Below are 15,250 nucleotides of genomic sequence, written 5' to 3' on the forward strand. Positions count from 1 at the left end.
CCCTGTTGCCACTCTGTTGAACAAATCATTAACATAAACACCTATCTATAAGGCATTCTCTCTTAGGCTACATCTACAATAATACATTTTAATTTTTAAACGGCATTTTTAAAACAAAAAGCGCTTAGGCTCCATATCAGAAATGATCTCCGTCCTTTCACATGACCATTCGCATACACTTTTCCCAACTTAACTGTATTATTGGGATCACCAACATGTACAAGAATGTAAAAAACAATGTAAAAAATGACAGTTATTCTTCTACCTTGAGCAGGAGCTCCACCACCTCTGTGTGGACGAGTCCCTGGACCGACTCCCCGTTGACATGAGTGATGAGGTCACCAGCCCTTAATCCTGCCTCGTGGGCTGGACTGCCTTCCTCAACACACTGTGGACCAACACACAAACAACCTCAGATTCAAATTACAGGTCACGCAACCATCTAATCGGCTGTTGCCATGACTGACAGGGTTTCACCTATGCAATTACTACAACCAATGTTTACTAAGTAAAATAAATAACAAATAAACACTAACACTTTTATGCACAGCATCAGATAAGTCAAAGAGAGTTAATTTGGCGCAATAATTGGGTCTTCATAGTCTGACCTTAACAAAAGCTTTAAAATGTCATTTTTAGAACTAACTTTGCGCGTTTCATAATTACACTCTAAATTCGTTGAATATACAGAATTCTTCATACATGCTTAACGCCACCAACTACAGCTGAGGACACGTACCCAGACCATGTGGTGAACAGTGTAGACGTCACTGTCTCCCATGTAGACTCTGATTGCTCGCAGTGCAAAGCCAAACCTCTTCCCAGAGCTGTGGATGACCACCGGAGGCCTGAGGCAGCTGATTGTGACAGAGAGGTCCCTGCTGGGGGACGAGTCTCTGGACGAGGGGTTGGACGATAGGGACAAGGAGGATTTGGGGCTCGTGGGAGGACCCGCTGAGTCATCTGGATCAGGACAAGAAGGTGGTAAGAAAAGGTCATTGGAGAAGTGTTTATGGATAGTATGTCTGAAATTTTCTTATATTTTTACATCATTCAGTATTTGAAAAAAACTACTTCTAGTAAAAACCATAATAAGAATGCTAAAAAGTGAGGTTATTCTACTATGTGTGATTTTTAGTTAAAGAATTGAAATGTGTAAACATTATAAAGACATGACATTTTCTTATCTTGGCCACAGTATTGGTATTTGTGGTTTGTGTATATTACACGGCATCAGACTGTAGAGGGCACTATAAACACACAAATAGTCGTTGCAAACAGACAGACTACAGCTCTGCCGTTAAAAGACTTTATTAAAAAACATGATTATGGCTGGGATAACAGCTGAATATATACCAGCTTCTATAGGAAGTAGAGCAAGTGACAAAAATATTATAGATCATAGAAGACATTATTATCATCCTGTCTACCTGGGGTGATGATGAGGGACAGGCCAGAGACAGAGGCAGACTTGGGGACCTTTCCAGCTGGGGATCTGGGTTTCTCTGGGGTCTCCAGCTGGTGGGCGATGCGCCGGGACGCCCCTCTTCGGAAGGACGGCCGGGTGCCTGTGCTGTTGCTCCGGAGCCGAATGCGGCGCAGGTTGGAAACCATTCCGTCTAAGATCAGGAGGCACAGGGCGTGAGCATGGGTGTTTTGTGATTGCAAAATTTAGGAGAAGAGAATCCATAGTGGTCTGCGTTAGCCAGTCTTACCTTCCTCCTCAGCAGAGATGGCGAAGCGGGGCATGATGTCGAGGCTCTGGGTGCTGTTCATCACCAGTGGGCTGGTGCTGCGCTCTGACTGGGATGAGCTGGACGAAGCACGGGGACGCAGACTGCAGGGAAAACATGCAGGATTTCGGTAAAACATGTATATGAATGTACAACTATAAGTGAGTAACCAGCATTTTCCTGTGAAGAACTAAATTTTGAATAAAAAAGAAATAAATCCATAAATCCAATTTTACCCCATTTATTTCCGTCTGCATTTCATTACCATATGTGCATGTAAATGAGTTTCTCGACCAGTAGTTCCTCGGTCACACTGGGGAAAAATATTACCTTGTGGTCTTTGTTCTTTTTTTAAAATGCAGTTTTTATCAGCTAAAATATCACAATTTTGTCAGTAGAGGTTAGTTCAGTCTTTCATGTCTTAACAGTTAACTCTATTCAGGGTCATAGAGGGACCTGGGGCCGTTCCCAGTATGCACTTAGAGCAACGCAAAAGCCTAAAGACGTCACTAAGAAAACACACATACAAACTCAATATAGAAAGATTCAAACCTGGGTTAAGGAGGTAGAGTGTTAACCATTTAGAATGACAAAGGTTTAATTCAATATCTCATAAAAATGGCATGTTTAACGAGAGAGAACATAACACTTTATATATTACACGAGGGCTGGCTGTAATTCGTTTCCTCATCGGTCTCTCACGTTTAACGCTCTCACCTCCCCCTGTGTCCATCTGCCCTCCTGTCTCCACTAGCCAAGTGTTTGTGTCCATCGCCAGGAGAGAGGACTCCCCTGCCCTCCCAACGCTCCTCCTTCTCCTCGCTGTGGCTCCGTTCTGACGACGACAGGCTCTGGTTGGACGGTGTGGAGGTGGACAGGTGCTCTGTGCTGCTGTACACCTAAAGTTTAAGAAGGAAGGAAATGGGTCAAATGTAGATGTTTAATCAAGATATCTGGTGGACTGTTTCCTCAGCAAGTTAACACCAGTGTTTTATTCTATCAAAGAGTCATTAACGTAAGATACATCTTTTAATGATATATCTATATATAGTGCATGAAATAATCAATAGGTGAAGACCAAAAACAAAAAACAAGAAAAGCAGAGCAGTACCTTGCTGAAGCGGTGGGCCACAGAGGAGAACTGTCGGAGCTCCAGAGAGGATTCATCGTCGTTGGTTTCATCATCGTCATCTGAGTCCAGGTGACAGTAGCGCTCAGATCGGGCTGTAGGAAACACAATGAAAACTAAAAAATTATCACCAGGCATTGCTGTAAAATCTGGTCTCTGTCCCCCAAAAGCATCTTCATTCTGACAGTTCTAGGCTTGTCTGTGTGCGTGCAGACAGAGATCCATTTGTATTGTTGGTAGGTAATTCCATAAAGCTAACTGGTCTGCCACGTACTGTCAAAGTAACTGGTGTCCTCCTCAGTCTCTAGTTGAGGTATGAATTCAGCTTTCTGTCTCAGGAGGCCGTTCCAGTCCAGACCCAGGAAGAACATGTGCATTTTCACCTCAGTGGTTCCACCTGAAGACCCAAAGATAAATAAATCAGACAAACAGATTTGGCTTTCATGCCTGCCTATCTTAGGCCTGGTTCTGCTGCATAGCCAATTTGTGACCAGTGTCTCCCTTGATCCCTTTGACATACTCAAGACAATAGTTTCTGGAGCTTTTAACAGCGAGCGCAGCCTTGTTTACCAGGGCTCTGCCTCTCTCCAGGCGTTGCCCTATTACCTCGAATTATCACAGCTTTGATGTAAACGTAACAGGGTGTATTTATTGGATCATTTCTAGATCAAATACAGCCACAAAAATGTCTCAAAAGCAATTGTGCGAAAGCAAATGTCTCACAAAGTGTTGAGATATAGTCTTTTAAGGTGAAAGAGCAACTTTAAATATTTTCAAAACAAAATATTTTAATATTTTCAAACGTCATTGCTACCTCAAAAATTGTACAAGTAAAGGTGACAAGAAAATCGGCAAGTGCCTCTTCTTGGCCAGCAGAAGGTCACAGTGCTGTGCAACCTGGGACTTAGCACGATATACTCCGGACCTTTTTCACACATTTCTCATCAGTCACAGTGCCATATTTTTAAAATGCTAGCTATCTTATTTATAGATCGTATTTTAACATTATTTATAATTGCATTTTTTAGCTGCAGATCGGTTTCTGTGTTTGATTTTATGGTGGTCTGATGCAATGTAATTTCATTCTCCACTGCACTTCCCAATGTTTTTTTTTGAATTACATTAAAAAATAATCTTGAATCTTGAAAACCAACCAACCTGTTCCCAGGCGCTCCAGAGGGCTCTGTCTCAGCAGCCTGGTGATAAGGTCCTGGGCATCAGCTGGCAGTGCATCCTCCCCTTCTGGCCAGATGATGTCATCTACCGTTGATCCAATGAAGGGATTTAATTAAACAGGAAAATTGCATAAACATTTGAGTAATGGCCAATAACTTAAAAGCTGTAATATGCAAGATGTATGTGTGGAGAAGTTGCATGTGATGATTTCTGCACTTACCGTTGACCACCTGACCAAAGAGCTGTTCTGGTGTGTCTCCAAAGAAAGGCACACAGCCCACTAAGAACTCGTAGAGGATGATTCCCATAGCCCACCAGTCTACTGGCTTCCCATAGCCCTGCCTCAGGATAACCTCTGGAGCAATGTACTCTGGAGTACCACACACCTGTAGAGAGGAAAAACAGACAAAAAGAGCAAAGACGATTAAGTTGGTTAAGGTTATAAACACAACAGACGAGATGAAAGGAAAAAGAGATGAGAAGAGACAAACCTGTTTGTCGATGAACTCTCTGGTATCCTTTTCAATATGTCCTTCATACAAGTTGGTGGTCATGTTCATCAGACCAATCTTTGACAGCCCAAAGTCTGTCAGCTTAATGTGTCCCATGGAGGTAATTAACAAACTACATAAAGAAAGAAACAGAAACGTTTTATATTAGGTCAAACGCTAACATAGATCTCAGACTCAAAAGATCAAAGGCTGAACGTTTCAGAAAATTCTGTTCCAACTTCAAAAAGATTACCAGGCTTTTGAAAGACGCAGGCAAGTCTAATAAAAACGACAAATGCTTGAAAGAAATAAGGTGCTGCCTTAAAGCAGAAATAGAGGTCCCATGACATGGTGCTCTTTGGATGCTTTTATATAGGCTTTAGTGGTGCCCTAATAATATTCCTATTTTTATTATTATTATTATTTGATGTATATTGTATGTATGTATATTGTATCCTAGTATTTCATTTATATTTATATTCAGGGCTGTGTGACTGATGTATGTTTGCTGCTGTAACACATAATTTCCCATTTTTTGGGATCAGTAAATATCTATCTATACCTCTATCTATCTTATACCATATTTGAAGTCTCTTTCCCAAAATTCAGCCTTGGTGCAGAATTAGAGCCACTACAGCCAGTCCTAAAATGACTTTCCTTAGTATGTGCCATTTCTGTGTTTGCAGCTTTTGAGGAGGAGAGAGAGGGGGGGGAGAAGGGGAAGCTGGGTGTGTGGCTTTAACCAACTGCCACTTTGCTTGTTTGCAAGCCATGATGTCTCTCTCTCATGGGCGGGCCAAATTCTCTGGGCGGGCAAAGCAGAGAAAGGGGAGGTAACCTTGCCTCTTATGAGGTCATAAGGAGCAAGATTCCAGATCGGCCTATCTGAGCTTTCATTTTCTCAGAGACACCTATCGCCTTTTCTAGCCACGGGGGGGGAGGCCATAGGCAGGCTGGGGGAACTCGTACTAATGTTCAAAAAAACTCATAAAGTGACATTTTTATGCCATGGGACCTTTAAAAAATGAGTACTCACTTGTCAGGTTTGAGGTCTCTGTGTACAATGCCATAGTTATGAAGGTACTCCAAAGCCAGGACAGTCTCTGCAAAATACAGCCGAGCCATGTCCACAGGAAGGGGACCAATGTTCTTCAGTAGGTTTGCACAATCCCCACCTTTAAGTACAAAGATGCAATGTTTAGGCTTTCCGAATGCTTGTGACAATGTGTCCTTTTGCATTTATAGTAGGCATACAATTAAACATATTCCTATTCCTGGCAAAATATCATTTACTAACGAGACATAATATGTATGCATTGACAATTCAAAACAAACCTTACCTTCCACATACTCCATGACCATGCAGAGGTGCCTCCGCGTCTCAAAAGAGCAGAACATCGAAACCACAAACGGGTTTTCAGCAAAGGTGAGGATGTCTCGCTCCACAAACACCTGCTGGATTTGGTTCCTAAGCATCAGGTTCTGCCGGTTGATCTTCTTCATGGCAAAACGTTGACGGGTCTCCTTGTGGCGCACCAGAAACACAGTCCTGCATGGCAGGGAGGAGGACAAAAGACAAAGAAGGAAGATTACAGGACAAATAGGGATAAAAGAGTTTGAAGGGAATGGCAGGTACAATGACAGATACATTGAGCGAATGAAGGCGGGATAAAAAGATGCGAAAACATACAGATCACTTACGAGTGAATTACAGTTCAGACTTGAAATGAAACTACTCAGACAAATACTAAGTGTAATCACAAAAATACTACCAAAACACATCTTTATTTGAGTTTCCTTCCCGCTTTTATTGGGCTCTCTGCGGTGTCCACAAAGACTTGAGCCAGTCGGCCACAACAAAAGAAGTCTGTCTTACTCACCCATAGGCGCCATTACTAATGAGCTTGATAGTCTCAAAGTCACTCTCCAGTGGTTTCCTGCGAGGAGGGGTGCAGGCTGCTCGGCTCTGAAACACAAACACACACACGGAAAATAACACAAAACTTAGTTGCTGCATCATATCTGAAAAGCATGAATCCATGCACTTCCACACTTTGTTGTTATGTGTGTGCCTGTATTAGCAAGTGCTGTGCTTTCCATTTAAACTGTATCTATCTAAGGAACCCCTACAGTATTGTTTTAGATTTCTTCAATACAACTGCCATTACTTCACTCAACACTGTTTGTTCTGTCAAACTGATTGCAATTCCTTCTGGTTTTATTGGGCTCTCACATTGCAATTTAGTATAACTACTTTTAAAGCTGAAAGTTTATTGTTATTCTTATACTATATTCTTTTATAACTCTATTTTCTAAGCAAGTGTTTTTTAAGCTGCTAAAATCTGCTGCTGAAAATTCAATTTCCTTGCCGGTGTCATCCCAAAAGGATCAATAAAGAGAAGTCTCTAAGTCTTTATAACCCTTTAATGTAAGCTGGTACCTGTGTAGGTGTGGCCTCTCCCGTCTCATCAGACTCTCTGCTGGCGGCTCTGTGACTCGGACTCGTCTGCTCCAGGTGGACCATCTCTGTAACAGCAGTAGACACACAGATCAAACTCCGTTCACTTTACATGTACATCATGGAGGACAATGGGTGCTTATTCAACCTTGTTGCAATTCATCCTAACTGACTTATGATGCTCAACAGAACTACAACAGTCACTGTCTCCAAAGCATTTTCTATTTTACGCGAATGGTTTATAATGTTGGTCTAATGTAAAGTGTTCAGATTCAGTTAAATTATGCTTTACTCTGTCAAACAGCATACAAAGCAATACTGACATGTATTATGTAGAGGCAGTATTTGCTTGGTCTCATCAAACTCACGGAAGAACTCAACAAGGCGTGACATTCATAGTGTACACAAAAAGGAATAAATACAACATAATAGAAAAATACAGAGACAGTACAATGCTAGTAATAAGTTGGCTAAAGTGCAAAGAATGCTAAGTGCATAAGGATGTGCCTCGTTTTTATTCAAAACAATAAAATGCATACAACTCTACGAAAAAATAACAATGACTCTTGCATTCCTAACATAGAAATTGCAGCAGGAACTCATTCACACATGCAAATAACTGCATTTAATCCTCAGCGTCTACGATATAAATGCTTTGAAATATCAATAGTATAATGGTTACAGGTAAATACCATAACAAATTTGAATGGCTCTATATACATGTTTGCATGTAGATTCCTTCACACTCAAGTGTAAGCACTTAGCATTACCGTTTCCCCATGTTATTTAAAATTAACAGATCTGACGGAGATTTAAAAAAAATCATGATTCACGTGTGGTAAAATAGGGAACACGCAGTACAATTCATCCAACGTATTTTGAAATGCCTAAATAGACAGTTTAGCAGGTAAAATACTAAAATAAAATAATTAAATCTGCATATTCACAGTCAAATTCTATACATTTGATCTCCCACCACATCACTGCTTCTGCAGTACCATCTCAGTGGTATCTCAAGAATTGGGTGTGCCAGTGACAGATGAACTGTGGGAGGAGGGGTCCAGTATACAGCGTTCTGCATACAGAGCTGTTCTATCAATTTTAGATATTGATTAATTTAATTCTAAAGTCTTACACATCTCTAAAACTTAACTTAGTCAAATCTTGCAATCCTTTTCTCCCATGTGTGATAGATGTGATAATGCCAAAGGATCAATATCGCACTTATGCTGGCACTGTCCAGGACGAAGTCATTTTTATGTGTGATATACTATTTAATTTATTTTCCAAACACCATGAAGTAAACATTGTGCCAGAAAGGACCGATCAAAAGCATGCTCTCAAGGCAGGTAGCTAAAATAATTATATTACTAAACTGGAAGTCTCCATCGTCCCTACTTTTCAGAAAGTGCCTCAATGAAACGCTTTCTATTGCTAAGATGGAACATATTTGTTTTTGCAAACGGAATTTACAAAAATATTACAAAACTATTTCTGGAAGGTGTTGGATGCCGGCAATGTTCAATGAGACCTAACTGGAACTGGAACTCTGTTGCTCTTTGTACCTTTAATCTGAGCAGCTGTATTTTTTTTCTGCATACTGACAGACATTCTGGCAGTTGCCAAACTCTATGTTTTTTCAATTTGCTTTTTTTTATCCTTGCCCCCGTTGGCGGAAGGGACAGTCTCGTAATTTGCCAATAATGCTGTCGATTGGCAGCTTGGAACTGTTTTCAGGAAGGTTGGTAGCATGATTCCCCTGTTATCGAATGTAATGGCACTGGGTGCTAATGAATATTGGGTTTGTTTTGTTATAATACTGCATAATACAATTATAAAGTAATCGACTAAATAAATCCGCGTTGCACCTTCCAAGGGATCCCTGGTGAGGCCGAGCTGGCTGATGATGTATCTGGGAATATCAGTCTTGATGCCCTGGCCCACCTTGGCTTGACCCTCTGCAACCTCCAAACGTTGGTAAAACTCCTCCGGATCAAACTCCTGTAGAAACGCAAGAAAAGACGTGCTGTGGTTTCATCAACATTTAGTTGGCCTTGGCCTTTGTAAAGCAAAACAAAACTACAATAGCAGTGTTTCCCCTGGGTTTGAGAAAGACTAAGGTGCACATATTTGAATGTTGTTTAGGGGTCCTCCCTTAAGAAAATGTTACGTAAAAAAAAAAAAAAAGCCTTATAATGGTAGGGAAAAGCTCGACAATAGTGCAGGAAAGTGTTACACAGAAAAGCCGCAAACTACAGGCCAGGAAAAAAAGAAACAATTACAATGTGATGACAGAGTTGGTAAGAAAGACGGTTGAAAAGGCTAATCCAGCTCATTTCTCTTAGTACTTGTAAACTTTGATTATCAATTACACACTTACTGTCAATATTAAATGGCTTATTAAAGGACTACATCATCCTGTCCAACATAGTAAACCTCCTGTTGCTTATTCCACATGCACCTGTCTAATAATTACTGCTACAACTGGCATTACTACACCATATTATCAATGTATAGGGAGTCACAGAGTTGTGACATATGCATTTAAAAAGGGACAGATATTTTGTATAAGGCTTTAAGCTGATACGTATGACGAACATCATGTTGATGTTGTGTCACTCCTGTCCCCAGGGTCCCTACTGTGTCTTACCAGACACTCCAGGAGCCTGGCAGGCCGGGAGATGATGATGAGAATCTTCTTGACCAGTTTGGTAATGACGGTTACCTCCTCGCTCTCTGAACGCTCATACGCCTGATCGGGAAAGAACAAAAGGATGATGGATTATTATTGGGCCTTAATCCAATTGGCCTGAGAGCCATGAGGCAGCGCATCTCACCCACAGAGGCTGTCTGCACTTTGGCTCATTTCATTTTTAGAATCCATTTCATCGTCTTGCATTATCTGTTGGTGATTCAATAGATCAGCGCTGTTATTTCAACATCTTTCATCAATACCCCTATCGGTTTGCTCCCTTGCCAGATTTATAAATAATAGAAAGCCCTTGTGGATACACTTTTATTAACACTGACTTTCTACATCTCTTAGTCTAACATTGCCTTGCCATGGTCAAACAGAAGTTTAGAGTCAGTGTTTTGAAGGTGGTGGAAGTTCAGGTTAGACAGCTGACCATTTTGTAACAGGCTCTGTGTCTTACCCAGTGAAACCTCTTACAAGATTTGTTTTTAAAAAGGTACAGTCTTCTAGTTAGTAAGTTAAGTTAAAAAATTAAAGAGAAGCAGCATTACAAACCAGCAATTAGAATTTCAGAGAAGAACCAGTGGGCACAGGGGCAAATTCAAACGGTTTAACATGTGACAAGTAGGGGCCATTTGCTTAAAATAAATTCTCTCTCTCTCTGAGCTGGAAAATCATTTCATTGGCAAGATGGAAAAATAATTACAGAAATGTGGCTTTAGTGGAAATATAGACAACATGTCATAACTGTAGGATAAACTAAGCTACTAGGAGACTGAATGAAGACAAGAACGCACGGCATTGACTGTACTAACTCTAGCTGAAAAAAAGATGGTAATTTATCCAACTTTCTGATTAAAAAGAGAAAGTGTTTCACGTCTGCAGCAGAAGCTGTAATCTGTTTTGCAGACGGCCGCATGTGCTGCAGTAAAATTGTAGCTGGAAAGGTTATGTAATAAATCATTATATAATCAAACACTTGCACAGATCTAAGTAATGATATAAAATGACAACACAATTACTGTCCAATGAACTGGAAACAGCAAAGAATGAGAACCAATCATACAGGCCACTCCAATTCAATGTTCCCAGTGAAGCTACAGTACAGTATGCAATGTCCCAGAAGGCAATCTGAGCTGAACCAACAATCACAAATCCACTGATGATGTCTTGAAAGGAACGAACACCGGCAGAACAGTTGCACGGCTGAATACCAGTCAAAAACAACGCTGCGTCCGTGTTCTTTGTGTGTGTTCATTGTTTAAAGGCGAGAAACACTCACCTCGTGCAGCAGCTTCTCCAGTTTCTCCTGCAGCTCCACAAAGTACCTGGAGGTAACCAGGCCGTTCTGGGACTTGTCCAGACAGTCTCTGGCGAGCTCCACCAGCTGGTGCTGGATGAATCCCAGCACACCGTCAGCCAGGGGCAAAGCAGCATCTGGGGAACACTCTGCGATGACGTCCAGCAGTCGACCCTCCATCTGGGCTGTCGCCTAGGTAACCAAGATGGAATACTTCATTTAAAATGGCGACAGTAGCATTATAGTAACACTTTCTTTTTACTTGCTCTCCAAAAGTGAGCGAGTGGTTTTGACTTTGCCAGGAGGGTTAAAATCTCCTGTCCTGCTTTTATGTGTGTGGGGAAAAAAAGCTTGTTCACACGTTAGTAGATCCTTTTTTCCCCATGGAGATGCATTAGCAAACTAAAGATGTGTAGCAGATATAGATCAGAGCGAGAAAGACGGCAAGACAAACAAAACACACACTGACTATACCTTAGGAAAGCGTTCTTTGTAGACATGATTCATCATGACAATTTCATTGTCAAATGTTCCACAGGTCCGTCCAGGGCTGGATAAGAACCAGGTAAAAGAGAAAATCAGAAAGAATAAAGAGATCAGCCAACAAGTTAATAATTTAAAAATGCTAAATACTAAACACTGATATATTGAAGCCGTAAAACAATGTCCAAAACTGTCCTATTAAAGCTACACAAAATCAACACATTCACTTCCACCCCGTCTCATAAACACAGAGCGGGCCCTATCTTGAACCCAAGGCAGCGCGGCTCAAAGCCCGACGCAGTTGTTAATTCACGGGGAATTAACAACTGCGTCCTGCACCGATGTCGTTTAAATAGCAAATGCACCTTTTTGCCCATCTTTGCGCCCATGGGTGTGCTGGTCTTACAGGGAGGTGTGCTCAGGTGCATTCTTGGTGTATATCTATCTTGCGGCAGCAGAAAGTGATCGCATTAGTACAAGTACAAACATGCCTGGCTTTTAAAGGGAATGAAAGATCTGATTAGTTAATTGCATGTTACAACCAAAACACACCTAAGAATGAATGAAGACATTAAGAACAATCCTTTTGAACCATGCGCCTGGCACACAGACCCTTTTTCCCACCGTCAAACTAGCAAAAGTGGATTTGGACACGCCCTAAATGCACCTGCGCCATGTGCTTCACGCCGTGCGCTTGGATCGTTAAAATAGGGCCCAGCGTGTTTGAATAGAACACTAATGTGGCTCAGTGGTAGAGCGGTTGCCTGCCAATCGGAAGGTTGGTGGTTCGTTCCCCGCCCCTGCAGTCATTGTCGAAGTGTCCTTGGGCAAGACACTGAACCCCGAGTTGCCCCCGGTGCTGCGCATCGGAGTGTGAATGTGTGTGAGTGTTTATCTGATGAGCAGGTGGCACCTTGTACGGCAGCCCCAGCCACAGTGTATGAATGTGTGTGAATGGTGAATGTTTCCTGTAGATGTAAAAGCGCTTTGAGCAGTTGTTAAGACTGGAAAAGCGCTATATAAATACAGCACATTTACATTTAATGTGATTCAGATCAGGTTCTCATGTGCAGTATCGATGACCACATCTGTTGTGTGCACAGGGCTTCAGTTACGAGAGGCCACCTTTAAAACTGTCCATTTGCATTACAAATCAATGTACTGTCATCACAAATGTTAAAAATAGCAACTCGGCATGCCCCTTTACATCACATACTACAAATAACAATATCATGCACCTTACTATTTCTGGGTAACCACAGCAGTGGTTTGATTTGAGGGCAATGGCAATAGTTAACCCCTTGGGAACTATTTGAGGTAATAAGAAACGCTTTACACACCCTTTGGAGCTATTTGAGAGAAACATAGACACTTATCAGACATCTGTTTCTACAGTCATGCGTGCAGTCATTTCGCTGTGTTTTTAAAAGCATTACAAAAGTCATAACCCTGGTGGAGTCTTTTTTTCTGTGGAATTTTTTAGAGGGTTTGTTCCATCTGTAAACAACTGATCAGTGGTCGAATTAAAAGACAACAGAAAACGCAGCGTCGCTGGATGGTGTGTGCCTTTGCTCGTTAACTTTTTAGTTTGGTTATACAACCACCAAACTAAAAAGTTAACAAGCCTACATGCTTGTAAAAGTTTGGACTTACAGTAACTAAACACTGGACCATTTAAAATGTTCTCAACACCCTCCACGGCCCATTATAAAAGTCTCCAGCAACCTCAAAACTCTCCACCACAAGAGCCATTTAGACTTTAGAGGGCTGGTTTAAGTGTTTAATGAGAGCGGCTATGCTAAATGATGAGGAAATGCTATATTCTAATCCAGGGGATCACTAGAAACCAGCACAGAGGCTTTTTTTTCCAGAACCAAATAAAAATAATGATCACGCCATTTTCATTTTTTCAAATCATAAATGAAAGACTTCACAGAACATCTGCCCTACTTTTGGTTGGTTTGAGGCTAAGCTGCCTTCTTATAAAATGCGCTTGTTTCCATGTCTGTTTAGAGCTCTGCTACTTCTGTATTTTATGTTTGTCTCTCATACATTTTTTCCAAATCCATGTTTAGGTAAGCAGCTGTGTAATGGAGGAAAATAGACACCCTAAAAGCTTCTGGAGGAGGAATGCTTTACATGAGCTCCACAGCTAGCATCTTCAATTAGTACAGCAGACGTTTCCAAGCGCAGTGGAACAAAAACAGTGCAGCATCGCATTGCAGTTATGGTTAGACATACTTCTAGGCTGGGCCAAAGAACTGAAAAGTACATGTTAGCCAACAGGGAAATGTTATAACGGCACAGGAGAAACAATAATGAAAAATAAAAAACAATACCAGTGGAGACTTTTACCCTCCACTTTCGGTCACACTCAGGACATTGATGTTCAACAGGTTACCTATTGAACTGTAGGCTTATATGAGTTGTTTAAACTAGAAGGGTTGGCTTGGCTAATTAGCTAACCAACCCAGGTAACACAGAAGGGCTTGACTGCATGTTAGATACACCAGCTGCAGTATCCATCAACACTGCACTTACAAAAACAAGAACGTTGTAGTAGTGGCTATCTGACCACAAAAAAGGGAAGTGAAGGGAACTTTAAAGGCAATTTTGATGCAAAGATCCGCCATCATCTTGAGTTTAACATTTTAATTCATGAATGCATTTAAAAACACTGAGAAAAAAAAACTGACTGTTCTGACTGAAAGATTAAAAACGAGCAGTCTAGATCTAAAACCTCACTCACACACAGCTAAGGTTGACAAACTTTGTGGCTTCCCAGATCCTAATACCATGATCGCGAGAGACTGAACCTGTATCTCACTCAAAACAACATGGATGGTTTTTTTTCCCATGTTTGTATGTGTGTGGAAGCACCAGAGACACAACAAAACATCCTAAATCCCAGAAAAAAGTGATTTTTTTCATAATATGGGCACTTTAACATTAACCTACAGCATTAGCCAGAAGAGGTGTGGCTTTTTGGTTCCCATTCAAATCAAAGTAATCTGATAAGGTTATCATTTCTCCCAGTGGAGTGCAGTGCTACAAATTGTCTGTGTAGTCCATTCATCACGCAGTACAGTTATCATATGATTCAAATCCAGGCTACCTGAGACTGCGTGAGCGGAGCCTGACAGGGGGCGACGTGTGTGCTCCTTCTTCGTCCGCCACACTCTCTGTGCTCCGGAAATGTTTGAACAGGAAGTGGAGATCATCTTGTGTGGGTTGGAAGGGCAACTGGTGCAATAACTCCTGGGAAGAAGAGGACTAAAGGGGATGGGGAATGTGAGGGGAATGAGACAAATGGAAGGATATTGTACAGAGGTTAGTGTATTGGAATCTGTAAATATGTAATAAAAACAATAGTGGCTGAATACATGAACTTATTTCCCACTTTTGTCTTCTTTTAGTTGCACATTTGTATCAACGTCAGGATACACTTTTGCTGCTCTGATGATACAACATCCTGTGTTAAAAAGCTTCCTCTAATAAGAGTCACACCACTTCTCTCTCAGGTTCATTCTAGAGCCTGACCGATATATCGGCAGACCGATATTATCGGCTGATATCAGCCATTTCCCGAACTTTCAGTAACAGCATTTAAAATGGCCCATAAAAAATTAGCGGCCGAAATAAAATAAAAATGGACGGTCAACCATGTTGTGAGTGTTGGCGTTGCATAGTATGTCCACTAGAGGGCGCTCTACAACGTCCCTGTTTTTTGTGTTTTTGTTCAAAGGACTTTAAGTTTCATATCTTAAGTTTGTATTTTTATACAT

General features: G+C 41.2%; 1 protein-coding gene across 4 annotated transcripts in view; it reads right to left on the reverse strand.

Moving 5' to 3' along the window:
* The window catches only part of mast3a (microtubule associated serine/threonine kinase 3a), a 36,548-nt gene that overhangs the window by 6,316 nt on the left and 14,982 nt on the right, over positions 1-15,250 (reverse strand). For all 4 annotated transcript variants that reach the window (XM_032530534.1, XM_032530533.1, XM_032530536.1 and 1 more), the window contains 20 exons: positions 14,581-14,738; positions 11,457-11,532; positions 10,965-11,174; positions 9,638-9,739; positions 8,856-8,988; positions 6,970-7,055; positions 6,410-6,495; positions 5,870-6,078; positions 5,566-5,704; positions 4,530-4,662; positions 4,259-4,424; positions 4,021-4,122; positions 3,137-3,259; positions 2,845-2,957; positions 2,451-2,632; positions 1,716-1,837; positions 1,431-1,619; positions 740-963; positions 266-388; positions 1-13 (listed from right to left, as the gene is read on the reverse strand). The exon at positions 1-13 is cut by the window's left edge and continues 124 nt beyond it. In XM_032530534.1, the coding sequence (XP_032386425.1) occupies positions 1-13; positions 266-388; positions 740-963; positions 1,431-1,619; positions 1,716-1,837; positions 2,451-2,632; positions 2,845-2,957; positions 3,137-3,259; positions 4,021-4,122; positions 4,259-4,424; positions 4,530-4,662; positions 5,566-5,704; positions 5,870-6,078; positions 6,410-6,495; positions 6,970-7,055; positions 8,856-8,988; positions 9,638-9,739; positions 10,965-11,174; positions 11,457-11,532; positions 14,581-14,738 (2,689 nt within the window). The remainder of the gene's footprint in view (positions 14-265; positions 389-739; positions 964-1,430; positions 1,620-1,715; positions 1,838-2,450; positions 2,633-2,844; positions 2,958-3,136; positions 3,260-4,020; positions 4,123-4,258; positions 4,425-4,529; positions 4,663-5,565; positions 5,705-5,869; positions 6,079-6,409; positions 6,496-6,969; positions 7,056-8,855; positions 8,989-9,637; positions 9,740-10,964; positions 11,175-11,456; positions 11,533-14,580; positions 14,739-15,250) is intronic.

This window comes from Etheostoma spectabile, chromosome 12 (genome assembly GCF_008692095.1).
Source record: "Etheostoma spectabile isolate EspeVRDwgs_2016 chromosome 12, UIUC_Espe_1.0, whole genome shotgun sequence".
NCBI lineage: Eukaryota > Metazoa > Chordata > Actinopteri > Perciformes > Percidae > Etheostoma > Etheostoma spectabile.